Raw genomic sequence first — 24614 nt, forward strand, 5'->3', positions numbered from 1 at the left:
GAGGGGCAGGGCAGAGAGTGGAGTAGAGCTTGGAGGCTATAGTTGTAATAAGCTTTCAGGAAAAGACAACTGAGCACCTCTATTCTATTCTATTCTACTATTTTATTTTATTTTTTCATTTCATTTCATTTCATTTCATTTCATTTCATTTCATTTCATTTCATTTCATTTTATTTTATTTTATTTTGACATGGTCTTGCTCTGTCACCCAGGCTGGAGTGCAATGGCACAATCACTGCTCATTTGCAGCCTGACCTCCTGGGCTTAAGCGATCCTTCCACCTCAGCTTCCCAAGTAGCTGGGGCCATAGGCATGTGCAACCATGCTCAGCTAGTTTTTCTATTTTTTGTAGAGACGGGGTTTCGCCATGTTGCCCAGGCTGGTCTCGAACTCATGGACTCAAGCAATCCACTTGCTTCGGTCTCCCAAACTGCTGGGATTACAGGCATGAGCCACTGCACCTGACAAGCACTTTAATCTGAGGAGTCATAGAGTCTCATACATGTGAAGTCTTGTTGATGAAAGATAGGAAGATGGAGAGGAGCTGGAGGAGAACATGATATTAAGCCAAGTATTTAAAAACTACTAATGAGCTAGGAATCAAGCTGAGTGCATTCATTCATGTGTTAATCAAATACTTTTTGAACATCTTCTATGTGTTTCAGGTGTTGAGAGTGCACAGGTGAGCATGTGTTCTCCAGGGTGAAGGACACTGGGGGAGATTTAGGACAAACAAATAACAAACACACATACATTCAGGGTAACATGATAGAAATAGATGGTCAGGAGATACCACCTCAGTTTGGGCGATGAGGAAGGCCTTGACCCAAGGAGGTGACATAATGTGAGTTGAGATGATGTGGAAGGTGTTGGGGCTTAGAAAACACCACCCTGAAATGAAGGCCTCAGAAGCAGCCTCAGAAGCAAAAGTTTTTCTCTGACCTTCTCCTGCCCTCCTGCTTCTCAGTCCCATTCTCTCCCAAGGCTAGCCATGGAAACTAGATCCCTCTTCCCCAGGGTGGGTCATAGAAACCAGACCCCCTCTTCCCCAAAGCCAGCCATAAAATCTAAAAATATTACTCTAACTTTTCCTCCACCTTTCTATGTGAAGACTGGCCACAAATAAATTATCTGACTTACCTTGTTTGACTGTAGGTCGTAAGACCCCCATTCCAGACAGGTCTTGTCCAACACTCAGAATGAAGGATTGCATGCTCAGGGGGACCAAGAAGAGTCTAGACAGACAGGCCTTCCTGGGTTTCCTCACTCAGTCTATTAGCATTAGATCAGACCCTTTTTTTTGGTCCAATAATATTTCTGCACAGCTGTCCATACTTTGTTGAAACCAAGTGTAAAAACGGACAATCTCCCCTGTATTTTTGGGTCTTCATCCTGAAGGCTCCCATGTTTACATGCTAAATAAATTTGTATGCCTTTTCTCTTAGTAATCTGCTTGAATGTGAATTGATTTTTCAGCGAACTTTTAGAAGGCCAAGGGCAACTTTCTTCTTGGTCCCAACAAAGGAGAGGTACAGAGATGCATGTAAAGCGGTCCAGGCAGAGGGAAGAGCAACTGTAATGGCCCTGAGGAAGGAACACGCTTGGAGTTTGCAAAGAATCAGATGATATCCAGGCTAGAATCAGAGTAAGGGCATGTTTGGAAGAAGTAGAAAAGGCAGCAGGGGTTAATGATAAGCATGTGGCCATGGCTGGGCTTCGGGAAGGGTGAGGTTTGAGGTCTTTGTGTTTTGGTCTGAAAGGGACTGAGGCTCCACTGGGTGAGCTGCTCAGGGCACATCCTGATGCAGACAGCCTGTTGGCTCTGACAGCAGCTCTCCCATCCTCCCAGCTGCAATGACTGCCGAGTTGGCTTTGCTTTGAGTATTCCAATCACACAGGGCCTGCACCTCCCTTCATTCCTTGGGGGTGATTTTAATAGTTTCTCTGTGTGCACAGTGATTTTGAGGCAGGAGATACATGAGGGACTGCAGCAGCATAAGAAGTCAGTGGTGTCAATGCCTGACAACTACCATGACTGAAAAAGTCAGATTCCTGAAGTGACTTCATTTATATTGCCATATCCTGACAGAAGCTGAGGCTGCTCTTGGTATATGAACACAGTATCATCTTATATCTATGGAAATAAAAAAGAATGGGAGGGTTTTTTTTTTCCTTAAGCAAAAGGAAAATATTAACTCAAGATCCAAACTGTTTTATTCATTTGTGAACTCCCACAATGCCTTGCTTACACAGTTATTTCACTGATTCTAGAACACACACTTTTCCTCATTTGCCATCTGTGAAATGATAATGCATCTTACAATCACAGTGCCTCACAATTGCCGTCACATGGTTGTCATAGCTCATGCCCACATGCTTGGTCATAGCTGCTCATGTGTTGAGTATAATTGGCATTTAAACTGTGTTCAAAATGATTACATTATAATTTGGCATTAGTAGGAACTCAGTACTTGGAAAGATACGAATACAGTAGGGAGAGGATAATTTGATATTTGTGAAGCAAATAACTTCACTGGAGAAGAGACTGCTATGACATATTTTCTTTAAAAGCAGTAACCATGTGCATTGTGGGTCTGAAGGAAGGAAGATAGCTACAAATGCATGAAGCCTTATTACGCTCTGTTACTTCAATATATGAAAAAGATTACATATTACATGCCAAATAACTCAACAAAGGCAGGAGTAATTGACAAAGCCCTCTACATGAAGGAAATGTGCAATCTGTGTGAGGCTTTTGTGATGGGTTTGTGTTGGACAGAATCACCATAAGGCACTGTGTCACAGTTTAATTGGCAGCATTTGTTTTTCTTTTGTAGGAATGCATAACATAATGATGCATCTTATAATAGATAGTATTTCTAGGTTCCATGAAATAGAGTGGAACAAAGTAGACGTTTTTGTCTTTAGATGACTAGGGCTATGCAAATACTAGACCTCACTTATCCCATCGCGTTCAAAATGTCTCTGCAGTTTATTTACGTATTACCAAAGAGCCATCCACTTGAAAACTTAAAACTCAGCATTGTGTCTCAAGCGAGGTAAACCGAACTAAACATTCTTATGGCAACATGGCAGTGCGCGGTGGCTCACGTCTGTAATCCTAGCACTTTGGGAGGCCGAGGTGGGCAGATGATGAGGTCAGGAGTTTGAGACCAGCTTGGCCAACATAGTGAAACCCCATCTTGACTAAAAACACAAAAAACTAGCTGGGTGTAGTGGTGGGTGCCTGTAATCCTAGCTACTCGGGAGGCTGAGGCAGGAGAATCGCTTGAACCAGGGAGGCGGAGGTTGCAGCAAGCCTAGATTGTGCCGCTGCACACCAGCCTGGGCGACAGAGTGAGACTCCATCTCAAAAAAAAAAAAAAAAAAAAAAGGAAAACAAATTCTATGGCACCCAGGCAGATGATTGTGGTATATATGGCCTTAAAGAAAAATAAGCTAACTGCTTAGGCAATTATTTCAAATTCAGTTTAAGGAAGTCACTGTGTTTTAGTGTCTGATTTTGAACATCAGGACTAAAGACCCCAAGGCTTTTTTCCTTTAAGGTACTGTCAGGTCAGTGTGAAAAAGCTGTTTGCCAGGGGAGCCAGCTGGAAATGAAAGAAATAATTTACATTCCTGCTGTGGGCAAGTTGTCAATCATTATGTGTGAAGCCTGTACCATCATTTTTCTCCTATAGCTGCACAAGGATGCTGTCTTAAAGATGCAGTCAAGTTCCATGACAAATAGCAGGTCAATAGCTGAGGACACGTTGCCTGGTGTGTGGTGGTAGAGAAAGGGCACACACCTCTATTCCCCAAACTCCAGGCCGGCTGCTTGATGTAACAGTAGTTTGTAAAGTGAAAAAGCTTCTGCATGAAAGGATAGCTTTTACATGGGATACAGAGCGCAGAAACATTTTTTGGCCACACATTGATTTTTCTCAGCCATGGATCATAATGGTTGTCAGTAGAATCATTTGTTTTAAATGCAAAGAAGAGCTGAAATGCTTCTATGTATGATTGCTTCTTGAGATTTCTAGAAATGTGTGCTAGGTAACTCAATTTATCATGCCCAAATGGAACTCTTGATTTCTCCCTCCAAAGTTTCCCTCCCAAATATTCCTAATCTCAAGAAACCTCAGGCCAAAAACATTTCCACTTATCCTCAATTCTTTTGATTTCTCTACAATCAATATCACATTCATCATCTCTATCTTCCTTGTAAATCCTGACTCAGATATTCTCACCTTCTTCACCACAACCACTTTAGTACAAGGCACCACTATCTCTTGCCGCGACTACTAGGTGAATGTCTCAGCTATGTTTTCAATGACCGCCGTCCCCATTCCCACAGCAGTCCAAAGTGAGCCTTTCAAGCATAAACCTAACCATATCGCTCTCCTATTTAACACCCCTCTGATGCTCACGCTCACATTTAGATTACCATGCAACCCCTCTCTACGGCTCACAATACCTGTTCCTGGGCCACCACTTTGATATCTTTTCTACCAGCCTTTTCCCTGGTTCATGCTACTACAGCCACACTGGCTTCCTTGCTGTTCCTCAAACAGGCACGGTCCTGCTGCACGGGATTTGCACTTGCCACTCCCTCAGGCTGGAGTGCTGATCTCTGCATGGCTTCTTCCCACACTTGGTTCATCTCTCTGCCTAAATGAAACCTCCTCAAGTAAGTCTTTCCTGATCACCCTCCTGAAGATCTGGTCACTGTCTATCCTCTTACCCCGCTCTACATTTCCTTATAGTATGTGCCACTAGCTGATATCATATTACAGACTTTTCTGTTACCTGCTTATTGTCCTTGTCCATCTCTAGAGTGTAAGTTCCATGAGAGCAGGGGGTCTGTTGGTTTTGTTCCCAATGCATTTCTAAAGACCAGAACAGTGCCTGGCATATAGTAGGTGTGCAGTAAATATTTTCATTCAATATAAATACTGCATATACTTCTTCATATGTCGCCTTCCCAGCTGTACACTTTCTAGGCATACTGGGCCCTCACAATGATGTATAGAGTGTGGACTGCCTTTCAGCTGAAGCATTTTACCTGACATGCCAACTGATGGCAGCACCCAGGGATGGCAATGAGATGGTGTGTGCATCACCCAAGTGGCCCTCCACAGTCAAGTAGGTCACTGAAGTCTGTCTCTGATGACCTTGCCTCCCATATCTCCCTCTGCCTCTTTCTTTCCCATTCTTCCCCTGGCAGCAAGTCATTCAGTGGGTATTTTTAAGCACTACTTTGTGAAGGGCACTGTGTGAACATACAGCTGAGCCCTCCAAAGTCAGGTCTTCAAGGAGTTTGATGTCTGGTGGAGGGGCACGATGAACCCACATAAATATAAGGGCTGTTAAAAGGTGAAGTGTCTTGCCCCAGTGGAATAAGGAACTAGAAACTGAAATTGGCTCATCTGACTCAGAGTCCAGCCTCTTATCCACTCTGCCGCCTTGCAGCCCACCCAAGCCTGCCTTCCTATGGCGCTCCTCTGTAGTTTTAATCTTTGTTCTAAATCCTCCTTTTCCCCTTCTCTACATTCAAAGCACCAAATCCTGCCCTTCTTGGTAAAGTTATACATCAGCTGATGATCAGATCAGAGTAGTTCACAGCAAGTGAGAATGACTCAGATTTAGTTCTCTCGGGTGGCGTTTGCATTGCAGCTTTTCTGTCCCTGTTGCAGCCAGTCACAAGGAGATACATGTGTGGGGTTTATCTGTTTCTCTATTTTTTTGGGGGGACTGCAGGAGAAAGGATGCTACCTGGGGTCTGCTTATTTACTGTGAGTCTTTCTACCTCACCCTGCCTCTCAGACTCCCATGGACTAAAGCATGAAGTAGGTCTGGCCATGGGTATTTCTCCTTCTTTAGTACAATTTCTGAAGGGAAGGCGGTATTCCATTTTTGGCATTTGGGAGGTGGTGAAACAGGCACCCACTCTATTCTCTCTCTCTCTCTCTCTGTGTGTGTGCGTGTATGTACAGTGGTGCTACAGTGTCATTTATACCAGCATGCCTCATAAATTGCACCCCTGTTCATCTTGTGCACCATGTGCCCTCCAGTGGCTGCCATGAAGAAGAAATGGAACTTCCTAAGGCAGCCATCCTGACAGACACTGTTGGAAACTTTCTCTGCCAGGCTGAGAACATGAGGGAAAGACTGTGGATGTTCATTCTGTTGTTAATCGTATCTGTTGCAAGACCAGCCTAGTGTACCACCTTTCATGATAGAAGACATCTGTGAATAGAAAATAACAGGAATTGGTGGCTTTTCTCATCAAAATTCAACTAGTTCTCTTCAGACACTTCTTCACCTGTAAAATGGGAATGGCAACAGTGTGCATCTCATAGGGTTCGGGTGAGGGGAAATATATCAGGATATATGACATATACATCACATATATGTCAGACTCAGAACACTCTCACACAAAAGTGTCTTCAGGTCAATCAACAGGGATTTATTTGCCACCTCCAGTGTGCTAGAAACTGTTCTAGGAGCTGGGGATACAGGAGTCAACAAACTAATCTATGCCCTGATGGGGCTGACGGTGGTTAATAATCATGATAGCCAAGGCATAAGCAGGATCCAAATCCCCGCAGTCTAGCTCCAAGTCCCCAGTCTTCTCCATGACTCCATAGCACCTCTTGTTCACTGAGCAAGAGAATGCGAATAATACACTAGAGATGACATTGTGAGTTGAGATCCTGGACCTCAGGGATAAAGACCTGTACTTAGCAGCCATCTACTTTGAAGCTGCTAGCTGAAACCTGTCCAAGAACATAACACTGGGGAAAGGAGGTTTGAGAAAAAAATTCTTGAGCAAGATTTACAATTAACAAAGGGGAAGATAAAGGAAGAGGGACTAAAACAAACTCCCATTATTGTTATTATTACTATTATTCCCTGTGCTCATCTAAAGGAGTCAAGTAACCTAAGGAATCAAATTCAATTTAAAAAACATTGGTTGCATATCCACTCTGAGCAAAGAGTGGGTGTGCAACAAATATTTGAGCAAGGCATGAAAATGATTTTTCATTAGATACATACTTTAGAATTTCATTTTCTAAAATAGCTTTGTTTGATGGTCAATGAATTCAATAAACAATTTTCCAGGTTTTCGTATATCTAGCAACTCCATGATCACACAGTATATTTATCATCTATCATTCTCTAGTTACTGAATATTGGTTGGGGTTCCTGTCCCCCAGTTTTCCATACATTTAGGCCCTCTTGCATGGTACCCTATCCAGGTCATCTTTTTCCCCCAGTGAGCCCCCACTAATCATCTTAGATTTTCTGAGATGGTTTTGATTTCACATATTTTGAGTGGGGGCTTACAAACAATAATAAGATTACCCATAATTCTAAAATTCTCTATTCTTTTCTCTGATTAAAACCTTTGTGGGTCAGGCACACTGACTCATGCCTGTAATCCCAGCACTTTGGGATGCCTACATGGGAGGATCACTTGAGCCTAGGAGTTCACAACCAGCCTGGGTAATGTAAGGAAACACCGTCTCTACAAATAATAAAAATAAATTAGTCAGGTGTGGTAGTGTGCACCTAGTCCCAGCTACTTGGGAGGCTGAGGAGAGAGCACTGCCTGAGCCCGGAAGGTTGACGATGCAGTGAACTGGGATTGCACCACTGCACTCTAGCCTGGGTGACAACAACAACAACAGCAGCAACAACAACAACCATAACAAACATAAAACACCAAAATAAAACAAACCCCCAAAAACCTCTGTGGTAGACTGATTGCAGTAATGGTCTCATTTCTTCATCCTTCCCTACTTTCAAGCTATTTACCATGTGATTTTGCAGTTGCTCCTATTGAGAGGTGAACTATATCCTCCCCTCCCAAGCTGATTTTGAGTTTTTCTTTTTCTTTTTCTTTTTTTTTTTTTGAGAAGGAGTCTTGCTCTGTTGCCCGGGGCTGGAGTGCAGTGGCCGGATCTCAGCTCACTGCAAGCTCCGCCTCCTGGGTTCACGCCATTCTCCTGCCTCAGCCTCCGGAGTAGCTGGGACTACAGGCGCCCGCCACCTCGCCCGGCTAGTTTTTTGTATTTTTAGTAGAGACGGGGTTTCACCGGGTTAGCCAGGATGGTCTCGATCTTCTGACCTCGTGATCCGCCCATCTCGGCCTCCCAAAGTGCTGGGATTACAGGCTTGAGCCACCGCGCCCGGCCTGATTTTGAGTTTTTCATACAGCTTCCTTTGGCCAAGTGTTGGCAGATGTGATGTAAGCAGAGGTGTAAAAAACTGCTTGCTCATTTTTGTTTGTTTGATTCTTTCTTTGTTATGAAGACATATCTGCGACAGCATACTAGAGAGTGGGGCACAGGGAGCCCCAGCTGTTTCAGCTGAGACCATCCCAGGTCTGTCAACTCTCATTTGCCAGAAGACTAGAGGCAACTGCAAGCTTGGCTAAACAAATGTCTATTGCTTTAAGCCACTTCATTTTCAGACAGCTTGTTCCATAGCATTGTTGAGGCAATAGATAACTGATAATGCTTCCCATAAATCTTAGGAACTTGGAAGCTGCCCCTCCATTTGCCCTCCTTTAAGGAAAAAAGTGAATGCTGTTTGCAAAGCATTGTATAAAATGCTTTATTAGATTATCTTATTGAATCCTGACAACAATACCTAGAAGATAGATATAATGTTATTATCCAAATTTCAGAGGCAAGGAAATTGAAGCATAGAGAAGGTTAAGTGACTTGACCAAAGTGCTTTTAGAAAAGCAGAGATTCTACAACCGGTCTTCTAAACCTTGGAAGACTGCTTTTAGCCACTGCTGCCTGCCATTTACTCTTTGGATTCTCCATTCTACCTGTTCTGCTGCCTACTTCTACCCCCTAATTAGGAAAAGACCTTGTGTTCCCATTTGGGATACAGATACCACTTTCATACTGGGTTTACCCCTAATATTTCTCTCCATGCCACTCATGTAGATGGTTGTCTTCCGCATTAGTCTGGAAATTTTTTGAGGGTAAAGGCTGTAAAATACTTACATTTTTTTCCCCTACAACTCTATGCAGTAATTTTTTTCAAAAAGATCATACTCATGTTTTAAGGTAGTTACTCCATAAAATATATAAAAAGGTAAAAAATACTCTCCTAGAAAATATATGCATATTTAAAAGGGCACTGTTATTCAAATTAATCTAATTTGTGCAATACACAGTAGAGGGATTTCCCCATTTTGTTAAATACTTTTAGTTATATGGTATTTGAACGTAGTGTTTGACTGAATGTCTACAAAAATAAAACTCTCCTGACTCATTTGTAGATTAATTCCAGAAGCAGGGATTAATACAAAACTGGCAGTGAATAAGTTCTCTTTTGCAGTTAGTTTCTGCATTTAAGAAATTGCTTTATGGTTCAGTAACTTGCCCTGCACTTTAGGTATGCTGCCACCAGATGGCAGCAGGGTGCCAGGCATAAGGCTTGTAAGCAAAGACTGTGTGTGCTTTCTGAGGTTCAAGGTAATAGCTCTTTCCTTAAGTTCAAAAAGATTTCAGGCCACTGAGTTCCAATTTAGCATAATACATTTCTTTACCAAAATAGCTAAACTAAAACTCTAAGCCACCCTAAAACATCTTTAAAACAGATATAAATTTTAAGCTATAAAATCACCTAACTAATTATTACTTCTCTAGCATCTAATTATTTCCATAATGGCTTATACACCATGATGGCTTATATGAATCTTATACACCTACCTAATGATAGTGTTAACCATTGTAATTTACTTTGAATCTTTATTATCAATCTCTGCCATGGCACTGTGTATGTTAGTTTTCAAAATTCTCAATAGTTTTTCTCTAGGTAAAAAAACCTATCCGGCTTTCCTTTCACCTAAGACAGCAGAGGTTTATCTTTTCAATATTATCTGAGATCTTCTCTTAAGACCAAAAGTATTTCCCCACCACAGTGGCATGAACATTGTTTATTTGCATTTCACGTATGTATTTGTGAATATGGAGTACTTTTTGCTTTTATATTTTCTATACTATATAAAAATCTACTAGAATATTTCCCCTCTCAAAGCTCTCAGAAGCACAGAGGCAGTTTACCATACTTTAACAGAACTATAGCTGGATTTTTTAATTTTTTTTTTTTTTTTTTTTTTTTTTTTTTTTTTTTTTTTTTTTAGCAACAGGCTGTGCCCTAAATATCTCAAGAAAAGACTTCTTTAAAGAACAAAAATTTTCATGCAAAATTAGCAAGATACAGGAAAAAAGATAACTGGGCAAAATACAGGGAAAAAAGGTAACTGATTTCATTATAATATATAAAGCTCTGGAACAGATTCTAGGAGAGTTTAGATTTACAGGTGATAGATAAATTGAGAATGAAGCTATCCCTAACCGCTGAAGCACTACTCTGCTCTGTTCGAAGGTCCTCTGCTTCAAGCACAATGAGGTCTGGGAGGCTGAGGGTTGATGCTGAGGATTGAGGGTCAATGCTCATGTAGCTGGAGAAAGAAGACACCAGCAATTCTGTACCTGAGCACAATTAGAAAAAATGGAGGGGAAATGTTCAGCTTCACCTTGAAAGTTGTTACACAAAGCTGAGAGAGTCTGTCCCCCTTACATTCACCAAATCCAGGGTGGAAAGACTTTAAGCAGGAGTAAGCCATGAGGGTTTGGACAAGGCTGGTAGGGAAAAATGATATGTCCTGGGCATACTGGGAAGCTGAGAGTTCAGGGCAGGTGAAAGGGGTTGGTGATGGGAATGAGGGAGGATAGCATCTGAGCGGTAAATCCTGGAACTAGAGTTAGCACATCAAGCAGGGCTATCTATGCTCCCAGGGTAAGTTCTGGCTGGGAGAAGCAGATGGCAACTAAGCTGTGAAAGTAGGCTCCAAGAGACCAGCTCCCAGTCTAACTCTGGGAGAGGGATCTGGGGAAGTCAGTAAGAAAAACATAGAAGGGCAAAAGAAAAAGAAAATAGGAGGAGAAGAGAAAGGGATGGATCATAAAAAGCTCTTATTTGATTTTGAGTCTCACAGGAAACCCATGAAACCAGCAGGGCAGATATTTATTATCCTCTATTTACAAATGAGAAACTGAGTCCCAGAGGGGGTAAGTGACTTTTTTTAAGGTCAACATACCGAGGGGCGGATGTAAGATTCAAAGTCAAGTGACCTGATTCCGAGCTAAAGATGAAAGAAAAGAGGGCACATTTGAAACCCTGACACACACACTGTATGTCCTACTCTGCTTTATAAACGGTAAGTAAAATTTTCAAATAATGGAAGCTTAGCCTTTTAAGGGTCAAACGGAAGCAGCTTTAGCCACTGCTGGAAAGCATTTCTGAAATGTATTATATTTGCCCTTGTCTCCTTTGAAAACTGACTGTAATCTACTCTCTTCTTGATACATGGGTTATAATTATAAAAATTGACTATATATAAAAATTGACTATATTTATGAACTTCTAATTCAGTGATACCCTCAGGTTCTATGGAGGCACGTGGGTTTTTTAAAAAATTGATTTTTTTCTGCCCCACCTAATACATTCATGGCTAGAAATAGCTGTGTAGCAGAACTGACTGAGTCAGCTCCTTCTTCCCTCACAGCCACCTCTTCTTTCTTAAGTGTGTCAGCTGCTGGTCCCTATCCACTGTTTCTGATCAAGTCGTTCCCCTTATTAAAATCCTTTAGTGACTCCCTCTAACCACTGGTTGCTGTAGTTTGCAAAACAGGCTGCACATGAAAATCACTTGAGGCGCTTTTAAGACCTCCTGATACCCAGGTGCCAACACCAAAGATTTCAGTTCAATTGTTTAGATATGGGGCCCTCAACTACAGGAATTAACATAAGTAGCATGAACTTTTGCTTCTGGCCAAGGTAGAATAATGGGGGCTAGATTTATCATTCCAATGGAAACAACTAGAAGTCCAGATGAATATATTAAACAATGGTTTTCAAGGCAATGGACCTGAGGCATTGAAGAACAGTGATCTCTGAGAGACAGACAAACAAAATGAGCCCTGCAATTGCCCCTGAGAGAATTTCTAGGCCATGGAGCAGGGAGGACGAATTCAGAAGGAGTCTGCAAGACTCCTTAAATAGAAAAGATGAAGCAGAGAATCCAGGGATACTAGGGTGGCTAGAGTGTGCCAGGTAGAGTATTACAGAGGAGAGAGTTTTGATCAGTACATGCATGTGAGGAAATGGTATAAAATCAAATGAAAAACCAGCTAAAAAGATGAGTAGGAATAGTCCTTAAAGCTCAAACTGGACTGGTAACACTGAGATTTGCAAACGATTCAAACTGGGAAGCCCTGAAATTCAAAGGGCATTGGTCGAGTACTCAGAACGGTATTGCCCTAGTGGTGAGGAAGTATTGTCAATAGACTAAACAATACTCTGGCCTGGCCTAACGAACCTTAAAAACAAGACCTAAAAGATCAAAGACTATTCAAAGAACTTCCCTGTATTCCAGATCAATACCTGAAAATATTTGTAGGAATAAAAAAAAATCCAGCATCCAACAAGGTAAAATTCATAATGTCTGGCATGTAATAAAAATTACCAGATATGCAAAAAACAGTAAAGAGAAAAATCAACAAAACCTAAACCTAAACTGACACAGGTGTTATCATTAGGAGACAAAGCTATTAAACCAATCATTGTAAATGTATTCCACATGTTCCACAAGTTGGAGGAAAGACTGAGCATGTTTAATATAGACAGAAAATACAAGAAAGACCCAAGTCTAACTTGTGAAGATGAAAACTACAATCTCTGAGATGAAAAATACACTGCATAGTAACAGTGACAGATTAGCTATTCCAAGAAGAAAAGATTAGTGAACTTAAAGACGTAGCAATAGAAACTATCCAAACGGATCACAGAGAGAAAAAAGACTGAAAAAAATGAATAGGACATTGGTGAACTGTAGTCCAACTTTAAGTGACTTAATACTGATGTATTTGGGGTTTCCAAATGAAAGGAGAAATAAGAAGGTGAGTAACTAGAAAATATTTTGATGTTGGACATGGTGGCTTACAACTGTAATCCCAGCACTTTGGGAGGCAAAGGTAGGGGGGTCATTTGAGGTCAGAAGTTCAAGACCAGCCTGGCCAACGTGGTAAAACCCTGTCTCCACTAAAAATACAAAATTAGCCAGGTATGGTGGCATGCGCCTGCGGTCCCAGCTACTTGAGAGGCTGAGGCAGGAGAATTGCTTGAACCTGGGAGGTGGAGGTTGCAGTGAGTTGAGATTGTGCCACTGTACTCTAGCATGGGTGACAGAATAAGCCTCTGTCTCAAAAAAGAAAAAAAAATTAAGAGATAATGACTAAAAAATTTCCAAAGTTGATGACAATGATAAGCCTCATATTTAAGAAGGTCAAAAAACTTCACACATAGAAAGCATGAAAAAAATGATACTAATGTATGTAATAATCAAATTGCTGTAAACCAGTGAAAAAGACAACACCTTAAGTGCAGCCGGGGGGAAAAAACTGACGCATTATGTACAAAGGAACAACAAAATGGCAGCAGGTTTCTTGTTATAAACAATGCAGAAGAGAGGCTGGTGGACCAATATCTTTAAAGTACTGTTACCTTAGAATTCTATACCCAGCAAAACTATGCTTCATAAATGAAGGCAAAATGAAGTATTTTTCAGACATACAAAAGTTGTGAAAATTTATCGCTAGCAGCCTCGCACTACAGAATAATGTCAAAGACAGTCCTTCAGGTAGAAGGAAAATGACACCAGATGGAAATATGGGTCTACACAAAGGAATGAAGAGTTTGGTTGGCTTCAAGGGTATGTGACCTGTGCGGGTTACACAAGGTCCTGCAAATAGAAGGGCCTTGTGCTAGCTTTAATGTTTTGATGTTACTGGCTAAAAAATTTTTAAAATTTTTGAACAAGGGGCCCTATATTTTCATTTTGCACTGGTAGCTGGTCCTGATGAAGAATACTTTGTAGCCCATAGAGGTGGAGGCAGAGACTGGAATACCGAACTTGGCTCTGAAGATCCAGGCCATATGTTCAGGCATGGAATAGGGAAGAGATGGAGGTGGCTTCTTCAGAGGAAATTTGGAATGTTTTAATTTTAATCATGAGACGGGTGAATGAACAGATGTCCACCAAAATAAAAATTTTTAAGGTAGCAATTTCTGGGTAATTAGAACACAATTTTCCTTTCTGCACAGAGATAGATCATAAATGGCTATAATCAGAGAGTTTAAGTGCTTTCTGAAGTTCATTTGTTGTGGAGCATTCAAAACTGTCTCTTCAGGCCAAAATGCCTTGTTTATTGTGTGTGTTTCACTATTTCTGATATCAATACTTTAATAATGCTTGTTCCGTAATATTGACCTGGAGGCACTGCAAGAATGTAAATTACTTTACATGCAAAATAAAAGCTATATTATTTCCAATGGCATTTTAGTGATTAAATGCATTTTATTGTAGTATAATTCTATTTTAGTTTAGGTCAAAGCTCGAAAGTTGAGAGTAGTATAGAAAGTGTGGACGTGCAAAAGATGCTGAAAGGTAGTAGAAATAATAATGTCAGACCCTAGACCATCACCACCCTCCAGAACATATATGAAAGGACTGGAAATTAATGTTAAGTGTGTATTTATTTGGGAGACTGTCCATCCTATAGGACATATGTCAGGGTGCTTTTCCCCAAACTTGGACTGGCTGAGAGAAGCTTCAAGAGACTCCCTGGAACAGCTTGCAATTTGGATGCAGAGGGTAGAGTTGGTAGAGTCCAGAAGCTTTACCTGATATATGCCTGGAAAAGTCTAAAGTTCAGGGGTGGTATCTAGCTGTCCTGAAGGGTTGTGGGGAGCCAGCTATACTGTACATACGTATAAATGCAATGCTTAAATCTACAGATAATTTATAAAGTTTGCCTACACTTGAATACTCACATCCAGTCATTTAGTTGAAGCCTTTGGCTTTGATTAAAGTTGTTAATATTTGAAGTGTTGACTGATGTAGCCTCCCTGGTGTGGAAATATGAATATTTCTCATTTATTATGTCCCATGGTGAAAGTATAACCTTTTACTTAAAATAATTGGTTTGAAAATGGAATTAGAATATTCATCCTCCCTATTCCTCCCCTGCAATTTGTGAATTTAGTAATTATTCTTCTTGGTTATGAGCATAAGTTACCATTTACCTTTATTCAATATGTACACACACATACACACACACACACACTCTCACAGAATGCAAAAAAAAAAATTAGGAAATAAAGTTACTGCACCTTTAGCAATGAGAGTGGGGTAGATAGAAATGTGACTTTATAATGCTGATCATGAAATAAAAACATCAAAGCAAGTCTAAATCTGATATTCATAGGATGATAGCTCGACTGCATTTAAAGCAAATAAAGTCACATTACTCAAGAATTAATGAAAAATTAGAAAGTTTCCTTTGAAAATTTCTTAGCACATCTCCAAGTGGTTAGCTTTCCTGGGAAAGCTGCAAATTAAATCCACAACATTGAAAGAATAAAACCTGACAGTCCTAAATTAAACAGTCATGTAAATATAGTTTCCAAAGCTATTAGGCAAGAAGCGAATGATTTTCTAATCAATTTACTGTTGGAAAAATAATGCCAGATTATTTTCATGGGGCATGTGAAATAATTTTCATGGGACACATGTGGATATTGCTACCTTAGCAATCTTATTTAGTTCTACCCAAAGGTATTTAAAAAACAACCACTGATGCTGAAGTTATCTGTAATCATATCAGCAGCCTATCTCCTCATCCTCCATTCTCTTCCCCTCCACCAGCCGACCTTTGTATCAAATGCAGGCTACACTTGCTCTTCTCTTTTCACTTAACATAGAACAACGGTTACTGGAGCAATCGGGTTCCCTTAAAACTAGCGACTCATTACAATGATTCAGGATGTGAACTTCCCTAAAAGGCTTTGCTCTAAATCAAGGTGACTGTACATTCCCTTTTAGGTCAGAAAACAACAAATTATGCGTTCTTAGTATAGGATTATTCAGCCCATATATTATATGAGACTACTTCATATTTGGGTATCTCTCTCATTAGCTGGGATAAACAAAAGTCTTGAATTTGAGATCATTCAAAATCTTTGTGAGCCGAAAGGCATGCACACATTTTGCCTTTTTTTTATTTTAAAACCCAGTAACCCAAAACCATCACATGAACTACCCAGTTCTACTGGGCATACAAATTTTGTTTTTTGATTTCCAAGTCTGAAGGTTCAGATCAACTTTTGTCCATAATTAACATGGACAAAATTAATCTGCTGAGTTAAATGACATGCAAATCCTCACCATCAAGAGTGTGAACTTGCCCATAAAGTTGTCACATGGAAAATTAAATTCAATCAGCTTACTTTTAGGAAAATATACAGAGTTAGTGGGAGACACAGATGGCATGCTCCAGGCCAGAGGATTTTGGCCTCAAGGTCTAAGAGGCAGTGACTATGTTTTCAAATTTTGACACAATGCTTGTGACAGGCACTTCTCCCTGTATTGAAGCCAGAAAACTGTTAAGAGCCAACATGGGTGGAAAAGACCAATTTTCTGTCTCAGCTCAAGGCTGATTGGCCTCATGGGTGGTGTTGGATCAGTCTCTAAGCTCTGGCAGTAAAGCCAGGGGCCATCATCCCCATAGTCACTGCAGCTGTCTACAAGATCTGGCTGCAGTCACTAAACAAGGATCTCTAGGCCACAGGTATCCCCAGCACTGGGGAAAGTGAGTGCCCAAGCTTATATCTTAAACACTAGTTCAGGGCTTTGGATTTTGAGAGACATAGAGCCTCACATTGTAAGTGATCCTTACTTCAATGAAAACATACAATCAAGTCCTGTTGAAATCCACTCTTTACAATGGGAGATTATGGCTAATGCTAGCTAGGTGAATGATTCATGTGCTACCTATTATAAGTATTAATTATTCAATGGGTAGCAGTGTGATTCAGAAAATGTTACATAGGGATATTTTTCAAGCTATGCCGTTAACTCATTAACTGGGATGCAACTTAAGTTGGAAACTTGTTTGGTTGATGTATGGAAGGTACCCCTTTAACAAATATCTATGAGTAACCATGTGACGAGCATCAAGTTCTTGACAGAGAATTGAAATCTTAGCCTGATGCAGCCAAAAAGCAATACAGTTTCAGTTAGTTCCATACAGTTAGTTTCATACAGACTGAATGAAACTAACCAAAGGCTTTAGGTTAGACAATGAGTGTCTTCTGAAATAATGATAGCTTTTGTGAGGGCATAAGCAGCAAAAAGTTAAGAAAGAGTTACTTATGGCCATAGAATCACATTAATTTGTCTATTTAATGTGACTTTTAGATTCAAGAACAATTTCAATACGAGGTTCTAGAAAAGACATTCTTTTTTCAGAAAGACTTTTAAAAGGAGGGAATAATTGGTTACTAATAATAATCATCATTTAAAATAAGCAGTGGCATGTAATGTGTAGAACCTGGACTTTTGGCAAGAAAGTGACATAAGAGTAGAACGGAGCACTTTTGAACCAGCAGAAACATCTTTATTTTATCTCTTAGTTCATGATGCCGGTTTTATTCAATCATTACTATAAAACTAAAACTGTCTTTAAAAAATTAAGTGATTTCTCATTGTCACTGTTAAAAAAAATGTGTGCTATGCCAAATATAATTCAAATGCATGACCATTTTATATTTTCATGTAATTCCTTCATTTACACTAGAAAATAACAAAAGTAAAAATGCAACGAGAAAAGTATCAAAACTATTTATGCAGATTTAGTTGATCTCTTTGGGCTTGACTATATGGCAACATATGTTGGCCAGTTTTTATATGAAATCTACGCTAAGTGTATGAATAAAACAGAGACAACATAAGATTAGACACTAGCTTCAGAAAATAAAATTTTGATAATACAGCAGCCTGTTTAGTAAGAATAAAAGCAGTCTCTTGGAGCATGGGATTTGTATATGTGATTAAGAAATAGACAAGGAAACATAATAGAGATAGAAAACTTAAAAAATGATAATTTAAATCTTTAACAGTGAATATGAGCAAAGATCAGAATAGGAACCTATTTATTATCATATCTATACCCTATAACTGAAAAAAATGTCCTAAAAAGGAAAACACAAAAAGGCTTGGAAGATTTTCTTGGATAATGCAAAATACCCTGAGAGTTCTCTCTTTACCTCTTAGTTCCCCCACATTAAAACTTCAAAAGACAGTGACCCTGGAGCTTGAGGGAGATTGATATTTAAACCAGAAGGTATATCTATAAATCCCCATTGGATATCCAAACAGTTATAAAAAAAGAAAAATAAAATTTCATTTATCAAGGGTTGAATAGTTAAGGTGTCACTAAGAGACCAACTTACATTAATAAGTTCAACCTCCCAGATTTTTTTCAACAGGTCCATCGATGTGTAGCCATTAATTAGAAAGGCTTTGGTGTAGTCGCCCAATTCAATGGAATCCAGCCACTCAGCTACAGAGGTGGGATGGTAGCCATCATGCCCAATGGGTCTCATCTGTAATGAAGAAAATTACATTAGGATTAAACTGTATACTTTGTGTCCCAACAACAGAATGCAGATTTCCCCTTGAAAATTTATTTGACATGAAGAACAGATCTTTCTGGAGATGGAAATAAGGAAAAAGAAAACACTTTCTGATGTGTTTTCACAATTCTAAATCATTAATAATTTTCATGCTGAATTAGTTTTCAAAATATACCCAGAAATTTCCAATTTAGCTGCTAGATTAACTCTATATTTGGAAGAGCTAAACATGTCAAACTTCTGTCACAGATATTATTGGCATTCTGTTGGGTGGAATTAAAAATGATGTCAGTTGAATGGTATTAAATTCAACGCGAAGGCACCAGGAAGTGCACTTTCAACATGTAGATGATAATTCTCATATGCACAGCATCAAAGCATGTGAAAATACTGCATGACTTAAACATTCAAAGGCAATTCGTGCTTATGCAAGACATGTATTGGAGGTAGTGCAAACATGCTGGAGAAACATACTGCTGCGGTGAACCAGCAAAGGAGAGGAGGCCTTTGGGTATTTTAAGACCATGTGTTCTGCATCGACTCTACAGTATGTTAGACGTGAATAGAGAACTTGCTGGCAGACAGGCATCTATTTTTTGTCAGCTATATACAGATTTTTAAAAAATACTTTAGGAGAACAAAGAAATGTGACAGCAACATAATGTTTCTGAGTTTAAATTGGAGTGTGAAAGTAATTTAAGCAAGAGGAACTTCTGGGTTTAAAATTTTGTATGGATTATTCTGGTCCTTTAGCTTTTATTTGAAATTGTAGCTGAATTTGTGGTGCTTGGTTTTCGAAGTGACTCACTTCTAAAACTTGGGCTGTTTTGCATGCTACGCTGTATATCTAATACTTCAGTTATTAAGGGGAGCTGGCACCTCATCAACCTGATGGGGGCCTTCGGTAAAATTTATGATGGAAACAGCAATGCTGGGCAAAACGCAACACAGATTTTCCTCTTCCTTCGATTCAAAGAGATAAATATTAATGGAAATCTATATGATTCTGATTTGTGAGCAGAGAAAAGATTAGTCTGGGCATCAGGGATTCAGATTTTAATCTTAAACACGGTAAGTTTTCTGTCACTGTGCAGGGTTCTCATTTTTGAGATTCTCTCTACTCCTTCATTTTAAAGTTACTTTTTCTCTTTTCCTGTTATTCCGCTCCCCGTTCTAGTTTCCATTTCAAAGTTTAAATGTTCTCTGTTTTATTTTATTTTTTGAGATGGAGTCTTGCTTTGTTGCCCAGGCTGGAGTGCAGTGGTGTGATCTCAGCTCACTGCAACCTCCACTTCCTGGGTTCAAGCAATTATCATGCCTCAGCGTCCTGAGTAGCTGGAACTACAGGTGACTGTCACCATGCCTGGCTAATTTTTGTATTTGTCTCTACTAAGAGACAGAATTTCACCACGTTGGCCAGGGTGGTCTTGAACTCCTGACCTCAAGTGATTCACCTGCCTTGGCTTCCTCCCAAAGTGCTGGGATTACAGGCCTGAGCCACTGCTCCTGGTCTAAGTGTTCCCTATTTTAAAGTTAGAGTGCAACTTATTATTTACATTAGAGTCTGAACTTGGTCAGACTTTTGTACTTCACTTTTACATTGACTGACCCATTTCAGCTGCTCATTAAATGTTTGTTCATGTAACACTTAACTCTGTGTTTATTATGTGGTAGCTACAAATGTAAATGACAACTCAGCATTTGCAGAATGAAAGTTAGTGGCATTCACAAATACCCGGATGTTATGTATATATAAAATTGGAGGCTAGGACCCAAAAGGGAGGCTCATAGGTATTTGGTACCTTCATATTCTATAGAGAATTACAAAAATATTGGGGCTGGGTACATTCTCCAGGCTTTGTTAAAAGGTGGTTGAAATAACTCTGTTAACCTAAATCATCACTCTGGCCCCAGGAATCTCCCTGAGTGCCCCAGTGACATGAAATAAGAAAGAAAGAGAAAAAAGGGAAGAAAGTGAGAAACACTAAGGTTGAAGTTAACTGCTTAGTAGGGAGGTCTTGCCATTAGCCCATCCATAAAGCTGACCACCCCAGGAACAGATACTGGGGACAAGCCTAGGGTGGCTTGATGACTGGATTTGGGTCAAAGTCAGTTGTCTCATACCAGAGAACTGTGCAATGGGGTTCCCACAGGTTACCCCCAAACACTTACACAACACTCTTTTGAGGAAGCAATTAGTGGCCATCTGACACACAGAGGGTGTTGATGGTCAGTGTTAGCCAAAGAATCAGGGAACCCACAATAGGACTGCAGAGAAAATACAGGTAAGTATAAAGATGTTTGCTTGTCCCTCCAATTCCCCTTTCTTGTCCCAATGCCCTAAAATTTAGAATCGAAAGAGAGAAGTGCCAGTCCTTTGGGGGAAGTCTAAACTTGGGGGAGGAGGAAGGTGGTGAAGAAAATAAAACTGGAGGTTTCAAATAAATTGGAACTGAGTCTTCAACATTTTACATGGTTGGAAAGTTATTGGCTATGTCTGAGATGATATTTATAAATAGTAAAGGGAGGGTCAGTTGAGTTTGGTTGAATAATTGGAAAATAAAAAAAATAAAACAACAACCATCACATCAGGATTGCACTGAATGCAGGCTGCTCAGTGGTCTGATTACTCCTGTAAGGCAAGTTCTCCCAGACCAATCTTAAAGAGGTGAGAGGGAGGGAAATATTTGGTGGGAGGATGAAAGACAAGGGTAGGGTAGAGAGCACAACTGAAGAGACCTTGGAAATGGGTATGCTGAGGTGTGCAGGGCAGTATTCATCCACCCACTCATTCAATACATATTTAATCAATACCTATTCTGATGAATGTTGTGGAAATAGTAGAGAACAAAACAGTCATAGTCTCTCCCTCATGGAGATTATAACTCTTAATTAAAATATGTGAACAGATGACCAATAAATTACGAAGGTTCTGCATACCTGAAGAGAGGAAACCATTAGAGCCAAATGCAGTTACAAAATTAACTTGACACATATTTAATGATATGCAGAATAGTTGCTGTGCTGCACAATAATTTCTTCCAAAGCAATGATCCCATCTGTTCCTTTATTTCCGTTCCTACTGCCATTACCCTGTTTAGGTTCTCGTTAGTGCTTACAAAAACTAAAGCAATAGCCTTCTACATTGTCTCCCACCTTTGGTCCAGCTTGTATCTTGCTACTCCATTAGTCTTCCTAAAAGCCAGACCCTTAAATGTACCCTTGTATAAAAATCTGTAGCAGTTCCTTCTCGAGAAAAGTCCAAATGTCCTATTCCAGCATTCAAGGCCAATGGAGATCAGCCTCATCTCCCACTCCTCTGCTATTGTGTACCCAATAAATGTAACTAGACACATATATGTCTCAACAGTACATTAAATAGCTAGGCATTCCCTGAAAACGACCTGGATATGACACAGTCATATCTTTGCTAATATAACTTCCCATGCTTGTAATGCTTTTGCTCATACTTCTAGAGGGATTTCTTCAGGACTGGCTTCTGTTCATGAGCTCTGAGATGCAAATTTCTAACCATTTGTAGGACATCTCACATAAATGTCCTATAGGTGTCACCAACATAAGTCAAAAACAAATTTAACTCCTTCGGTTCAAAAACAGGTTCTCTTCCTTTTTTTTTTTTTTTTTTTTTTTTTTTTTTTTTTTTTTCCATTTCAGTTAATGGGCAGCTATTACTCCACTGCCCAAGCAGAAGCTTGGGAGTTATCTTACTTTCCTCTTTCCGTTTACTATCATATCTAATTAGGCCAACAGGGTCTGTCAATTTGATTTCTAAGATGATTCTCAATTCACTTCTCTTCTTCCAAAATGGACTTTGGAATATGACATTCCCAGCAGTGCTATGTATTTCTTGGGTGACCTTTGGCAAGTTACTCTTGGAGCCTGTTTCCTCTTTTTTAGAATAAGCATAATAATATCTACTCCAAGTGTTGTTGTGAAAATTATATGAAATAGGGAGTACAAACTGCCTAGCACATTGATTTGAATATAATAGTTATTCAATAATAACTCTTAGTTCTTTTCTCCCCATTGCCCTAAATTGGACCCATGCTTATTTTGAAATTGCATAATATTCTGCCATTGGCTGCTAGTCTTTTCAGCTTTCAATCAAAGCTCTCCTCTCTCATTCCTTCCTACTTCCCCTATTTCCTTCCTTCTTTATCTTGTTTTAGAAAAAGTTTGCATCTGCTAACATCTTTACCCCTCTCCCCTTCAGCTGACAGCTATTTCTTTAGAAACATATCTAATGAGGTCACTCAAGTCGATTGAACTGTTTATTCCAATTCTTCGTTCTCTTACTGTATTAGAATTATGCCCCTGTGCCCTGTGCCAAGGGATTGACATTATGTTTCACTGTGGCTGGAGTTACTTCCCAGTCTCATCAATGCTGGCCAATAGAATGCGTGAAGTGTCAATGTGGTGGTTAGAGATGAGGTCTCTGTGCTCCTGTGTTCTACTAATCTTTCAGTGTTCACATGCTCTCTCATAATGAGAATAGCAAGTGCTGAGGAGTTGCATAACTCCTGGTTCTAGGAGAAAGATGAAGACTTGTGGAGCAAACCTAAATTTAACCCAAAGCTTGGAATCTACCCTAGCTCGATGGGGCTCAGGAAAGTCCAGCTGAAGTTAGCTGAAGCACAGCAGACCTGTGAGTAAGAAAAAAATATTTTTTGTCGTTGTTGCTGTGAACTACTGAAATTTTGATTACAGGGAAAAACTGAATAGAGTCACTCCTTGTTTAAAAACCCTTGGTGTTTATCCATTATGCCTGTGGAATATAACTGAGACCTTTTAATTTATGAATCTATTGGCAAATGCATCTTCATGAGACTGAGAAAGATTAGGGATGCTGAGTAAGCAAACATCAGTATCCTTCCCAAGCTACCTCATTGTCATGCAGAAACTCTACATGCTGCATCTTTTTTTCTTTTTTTTAAGACAGAGTCTCACTCTGTCACCCAGGCACCCAGGCTGGAATGCAGTGGTTCTATCTTGGCTCACTGCAACCTCCGCCTCCTAGGTTCAAGCAATCCTCCCACCTCAGCCTCCCTAGTAGCTGGGACCACAGGTGTACACCACTACACCTGGTTAATTTTCTTTTGTATTTTTAGTTGAGATCAGGGGTTCGCTGTGTGGCCCAGGCTGGTCTCAAACTCCTGAGCTCAAGCAATCTGCCTGCCTCAACCTCCCAAAGTGTTGGGATTACAGGCACAAGCCACTGCCCCTGCCCTATATGCTGCATCTTTATTAACCCTAAACTAAATTAAGTAATTATTTGTTGTATGAGTTTGATTTTGGGGGCATAATCCACTGTATATGTAATATACCTCCACACCTTTGCTCATGCCATTCCCTCTGCTAGGAATACAGTTTCTACTTTTTCTCCTAATGAAATTCTATCTATCCTTAAAAGGTCCTGTTTAAACATTACCTCCTGTGTGAATCTTTCTCTAATGTTACCATTATTCTCCCCCAAAATCATATCTTTTGCTAGATTTCTGTAGTATTTTCCATAGAGTTCTATTATAGTATTATTAAAGTCTGCTTTCAATAATAGAGAAGCAAGTATCTGTCTTCTTCATTGGACTGCCTACCCCTTGGTGAAGAAATGAGGTGTTAATCATTTTTGAAGTCCCTAAGGCACCCAGCAGAGCATCTCACACATGGCAGGCATATGCTAAATGTTTGTTAAATTAAGTGACTTAATGAGTACCTGAAGACAAAATGACAAATTCATTTCAGTGGCTTGGTATCCATTTGTGGGAGAGATTTGTATTTTGTACTCCACATTACAAAAACTAAGGTTATCTTTTTCTGCCTAACAATAACATTCATAACTATTTAAAACCTCCATATATCAAGAACCAATTCCAGATAGGATATTGTGTTACAGAATGCAATGGACTTTGTTTCCATAGCACAGCAGACTTGATTCTATTAGCCGTGTAGCCATGGACAAGTCACTTTACCTCTCTAAGCTTCAGTGGTGTCAGCTCTAAAATGAAGGTGTTGGACCAAGGATCTCAAAG

The 24614-nt window shown here is 39.8% G+C and overlaps 1 protein-coding gene across 27 annotated transcripts in view; it reads right to left on the reverse strand.

The window, feature by feature from the left end:
* The window catches only part of ANKS1B (ankyrin repeat and sterile alpha motif domain containing 1B), a 1300027-nt gene that overhangs the window by 312522 nt on the left and 962891 nt on the right, over positions 1 to 24614 (reverse strand). For all 27 annotated transcript variants that reach the window (XM_030938489.1, XM_030938491.1, XM_030938488.1 and 24 more), the window contains one exon: positions 18385 to 18537. In XM_030938489.1, the coding sequence (XP_030794349.1) occupies positions 18385 to 18537 (153 nt within the window). The remainder of the gene's footprint in view (positions 1 to 18384; positions 18538 to 24614) is intronic.

The sequence above is a fragment of the Rhinopithecus roxellana genome, chromosome 10 (assembly GCF_007565055.1).
Source record: "Rhinopithecus roxellana isolate Shanxi Qingling chromosome 10, ASM756505v1, whole genome shotgun sequence".
NCBI classification, from domain to species: Eukaryota; Metazoa; Chordata; class Mammalia; order Primates; family Cercopithecidae; genus Rhinopithecus; species Rhinopithecus roxellana.